The sequence below is a fragment of the Ranitomeya imitator genome, chromosome 5, assembly GCF_032444005.1.
Source record: "Ranitomeya imitator isolate aRanImi1 chromosome 5, aRanImi1.pri, whole genome shotgun sequence".
NCBI classification, from domain to species: domain Eukaryota; kingdom Metazoa; phylum Chordata; class Amphibia; order Anura; family Dendrobatidae; genus Ranitomeya; species Ranitomeya imitator.
Window position 1 is genome coordinate 320409786 of NC_091286.1, and position 4967 is coordinate 320414752.

At 39.3% G+C, this 4967-nt stretch overlaps 1 protein-coding gene across 1 annotated transcript; it reads left to right on the plus strand.

Annotated features, from left to right (window-relative positions):
* Positions 1-339: 339 nt before the first annotated feature.
* GPR63 (G protein-coupled receptor 63) lies at positions 340-4006 on the plus strand. The gene has a single exon (XM_069726344.1). The coding sequence runs from the start codon at positions 440-442 to the stop codon at positions 1697-1699; it is 1260 nt and encodes a 419-aa protein (XP_069582445.1). The 5' UTR covers positions 340-439; the 3' UTR covers positions 1700-4006.
* The last annotated feature ends 961 nt before the right edge of the window (positions 4007-4967 follow it).

Here is a 4967-nt window from a genome sequence, read left to right on the forward strand (position 1 = left end):
GAAAATCCGCAGCGAAAATGCAGGTATCAGGTTTTTCAGCATTTTTTTTTTGTGCCAAAATCTTTTTATATAAACTCAATTTGTTTGCAGTAAACCAAAGCAAAAAAATCAAGATAAAGCAAGAAATGCCTGATTTTCTTTTTCGCAGCTTCATTCCTGCCGAGAGCAGGTGTCCTGCAGGAAACACGCTAGTGTGAATATACCCTTAGAGTGAAAAGCTGCATGTTTGTTTTTTCCTGTGTACAGAAACATGTTGAGCTTTCATTGAATGTTTCTAATTGAACTGTGCTTTTCTGCTTCTTTTCAGTTTGCAGAAGACTTCTTGGGAAGTAACCATGGATATTCTGTTCCTGCACTACTCCCTGTGGTACAAGACTCATGGAAGGCGCCATCTCTCCAGAATTGTTAGCATCCCTTGATTTATCAGGCCTGAACAATTATGGTGTTCTCAGCAATGCTGACACCTGCTCATCCCGTGACATCGGATAGCACACACATCATTTATGTACATGGCTATACCAACGTAACAGCGCCTCAGCCTTCATTTCGTGGCAGTTTGGATCTCCCGCCAAAATACAGTCCAGTTGCCATGACCACAGCTGGTACCATATCGGTGAACACAACTGCTTCTCCCACGCAAGCAGCGAAAGATCTGTACGATACCTTGAATTTACCCCTTCAGATAATACTCTCCATCGTGATGATTATTATTCTGTTACTATCATTCCTTGGAAACTTTGTCGTTTGTCTCATGGTCTACCAAAAAGCCGCCATGCGATCTGCGATTAATATTCTTCTAGCAAGCCTGGCGTTCGCTGACTTACTGCTTTCCATTCTCAACATGCCCTTTGCTTTGATAACAATCATTATAACGGAGTGGATTTTCGGAGAAGTTTTCTGTAGAGTATCTGCCATGTTTTTTTGGCTGTTTGTTATAGAAGGTGTGGCCATCCTGCTTATAATAAGCATAGACCGGTTTCTAATTATTGTACAGAAGCAAGACAAACTCAATCCCTATCGGGCAAAGATTCTCATTGTGATCTCATGGGCAACCTCATTTTGCGTAGCTTTTCCCCTTGCCGTCGGGAACCCACAACTACAAGCTCCGTCGAGAGCTCCACAGTGCGTGTTTGGCTACACTACCAATGCTGGATATAAAGCTTATGTGATTCTCGTGGTCCTGATTTTCTTTTTTATTCCTTTTATGGTGATGCTTTATGCTTTTATGGGCATATTGAACACTGTGCGGCACAATGCAGTCCGTATACATAGCCATCCGGACAGCATATGCCTCAGCCAGGCGAGCAAGCTAGGTCTCATGAGCCTTCAACGGCCTTTCCAAATGAACATAGACATCAGCTTTAAAACTCGTGCCTTCACTACCATATTGATTTTATTCATTGTCTTTATAGTCTGCTGGGCACCATTCGCGACTTATAGCCTTGTTGCTACATTTAACAGTGACTTTTACAACAAGAGCAACTTCTTTGAGATAAGCACATGGCTTCTTTGGCTATGCTACCTCAAGTCTGCACTAAACCCAATAATCTACTACTGGAGGATTAAGAAATTCCGGGATGCGTGTTTAGATCTCATGCCCAAGTACTTCAAATTTTTACCCCAGTTACCTGGACACACAAGAAGAAGAATCCGCCCTAGCGCCATATATGTGTGCGGGGAACACAGATCTGTAGTGTGATTTTTTTTTTTTTTATCTTTACTGTGACTGCCATGAAATATTTTGTGTTTTCAACGATTTCCCTTGTGCAAAAAGTGATGAATTCTGTTCTCTGCCAGGAAGCAATGTACGTGAAAAAAACATGTTACCTCTAGGATTTTTAGTAAATCCATAGTTGAGAAGTACTGTCAGGTTAATGCTTACCAGGCCTGCAGTTGGTGTTAGTGCGGGCACCTTGAATGCTGCTACAATCAGTGGATGTGTCATTTTTCTGAAACAAATGTTGCTGCTTTTGCTATTAGATTTGAGCCAAAAAATGTTCTGTAGCTAAACTTTGCAGGATCTCTTTAGTTCCTTCCCAATCTCAGTAGTGTGTGACCCTCTTTCCACCCATTTCCTTTAATAACATTGCTGTATAAGGGATAGACTGACGTGTACCCCTGCAGATCGATGAAAACGTGTTTGCACTTTATCAGAGCTTCTCTCACCCCCCTTTCTCCCTTTTGGTGTTTAGCAGTGGAAATATTAAGACATTCAATATTTTTTGTAACAGAATATATTTGCATTTAATGTACTGTACAGTGCCTGAATACAGTAGGTAGGTCTTTAAGTCATGATGGGGAGTGTAATATTATAATCAGGGCTGAAACACACAGAAAAGCCTATGACCAGCTGTATACCGCACGTACATATTATAACCTATAGTGATCTTCACGTGTCGGTGGTTTCAAACTGAGACATGCCGGTCTTTTTCCGGCAGCATGTATGACCGGGCCAATACAATTTTATGGGTCCGTGAAAAAGACGTACAGCACACGGTCCGTCCATGTGCTTTAAATATTTAACATTGCAAAGCTTCTCCTATACTTTGTCATTTCATTTTTTAGCCATACAAAAAAAAAACGACGGATGGCGCACTTATCCAAAACATTGATGAAGTCAGTACTGGTTTTTTTTTACGGGCGAGTGAAGGGTATAATATGGAGCTTCTATACTGAACGCTCATGTTTTCAGAATAATCAGAAAATTACCTATTCTTTAAATCAGGTTTTTGTGTTAAAATCTTCAATGTTTTTTCATATCACTAACCATTTAAAAAAAAAAATTTGAAATGTTGCAAATCTTTTACACTGGTCACTGGAACAATTAGATTTACAAGCCCCAAGTCAACGTTTTTTGTCAGTATTCTGGCATAAACTGCTTTAAAAATTGACGATTTTTGCGCAACAGATTTAGCAAATTTTGGTGTCTGCACACCAGTTGTACTCAGCTCAGCCAAAATTGGCACAAGCTGCAGCATTTTCATCACCATAAATTTTCCTCCAGTCCCCGCGTGCAGTAAGGTTGTGCGAGGTGCACACTGTGGGACATGCCACTTTGCACCTTGATTCATTAAGAGGCGTGCACTTATTGTATCAGGAGCCTCACACTCCTCCCTGCATCCACATCAGACTCGAGTAAAAAATGCAGGTCTTGATGAACCTGGGCTATAGGTGTTACGGATCTATGAAGCAGTTTTTGCCACCATTTCAATTTGCTTGTGCAGTTAGTAAGGGCGCTGAAACTTGGCGACTTTTGATGTGTTCTCAGTATTTGAAAAGAGGGAGACGCTTGGGCAGTAGTTTGTGTGGCCCAGCACAGAAGGCATTCATCCTACTTTAAAGTAGCTCTCCATCAAAATTTTTTATTGCTTGCAAATGTGCATGCTCACTGATGGTCAGTTTCTATCTACACCTGGGTGCTCTTCTGAGTCAAGTGACGGCTTTTACAATGCAGGTCTATTGAGCGTCAGAACAAGGTTCCATAGGTTTACCTTGTAAATGTAAATTCCAGCTAGACTGAGTCAGCAATTGGGAATTAAGTCAGCTCATATTCAGAGGACCAAGCGGCGCTGGAAATCGGAGAAGACAGCGTTCGGTTGCCCTACGATATAACCAATAAAAATTGTAATTAAAAAAGCTTGTGAAAATTGTGACAAATTGGATGAATGCCATTTAGTGAATTTGGCGCATCTTGCTTCAACACACTCTTCATCAAGACTGGCTTACAAATGAACATTCTTGATGAATTAGGGCCAAACTTACTATTCTTTACAAAAGGCTCATCATCCTCCGATTCGGGATTACAATGCCAACACTTCGATACACAATTAATGATACAGCTCCTCTTCCATTTACAGTGACCATTCTCAGATTCTTTAAATACAATAGTGTGCTGGTTTATTACCGCTACTGTAAATATGGATTTCATGAAACCAGAAGAATGAGTCTAGAATAGCCCCAGGAGCCATTGTTAAAATTGCAAAATTTCAAATTTTTACTTCTAACAGAAATGAAAAAAAAAAAAAACTGCCAAAAAATAAGTAACGCAAATAACTATAAATAGAGGTCATTTCCTTATGAGAGATTCCCTGTATGTCGGACATTTAGAATGGTCACTTTTGCCGTTGACAACATTGTTGCACAATAGCAGTGCATTTATCATTCTCCATTTACCGTATGGCTTACATTCATCCTGCCTCTATAAATTGTTGCGGCTCCGAACATTTAAAAAAAAAAAATTTGAAATATTAAAAGTAGTATTACTCAATTACTGATGCCAATCACTTCTGATGGTTGCCAGGTCACCCTGCCTGTGGTGCAACTATGAAGTACCTGAGCAGGAGAAAACGTCTTGCAATTCTTAAGTAATAAGTATATATTTTTTTATTACTGAAACGCACCTAAAATAAAACAATTAAGCAACTAAGTACAACTGCAATGAAATCTTGTCTCCATACTTGCAGACAAGAAAACACAATTCAGTTGTATATCAGTCCACTGCTTCTTGTTAACATGCAGAGCTGGACGATACTAATAAATGTCTGCAGAATTAGACTATACACAAAGTGCTAACAACCCAATTCCACTAGGGAACAAAAGATGTACTAGTCCAGTTAAAATTTATATAATCTTTATTCGAAACAATATTAAGAAAGAAATTGACAGGTGTGTGTCAAATTACAACTATGGGAATTGGTGAGGATACAGGGGGGTGTTGTGCCTTTCATGGTATTATTATTTTTCATAGTTGTAATTTGACACACACCTGTCAATTTCTTTCTTAATAATGTTTTTAATAAAGATTATATACATTTTAACTGGACTAGTACATCTTTTGTTCCCTAGTGGAATTAGGTTGTTAGTAATTTGATGTGTCCGTCATGATAAATTATCCACATGGGGTTTTGATTGAAATTATATATGATAAAGCTTAGAATCCCCATATCATGTGGTTGGTGAATTACAGG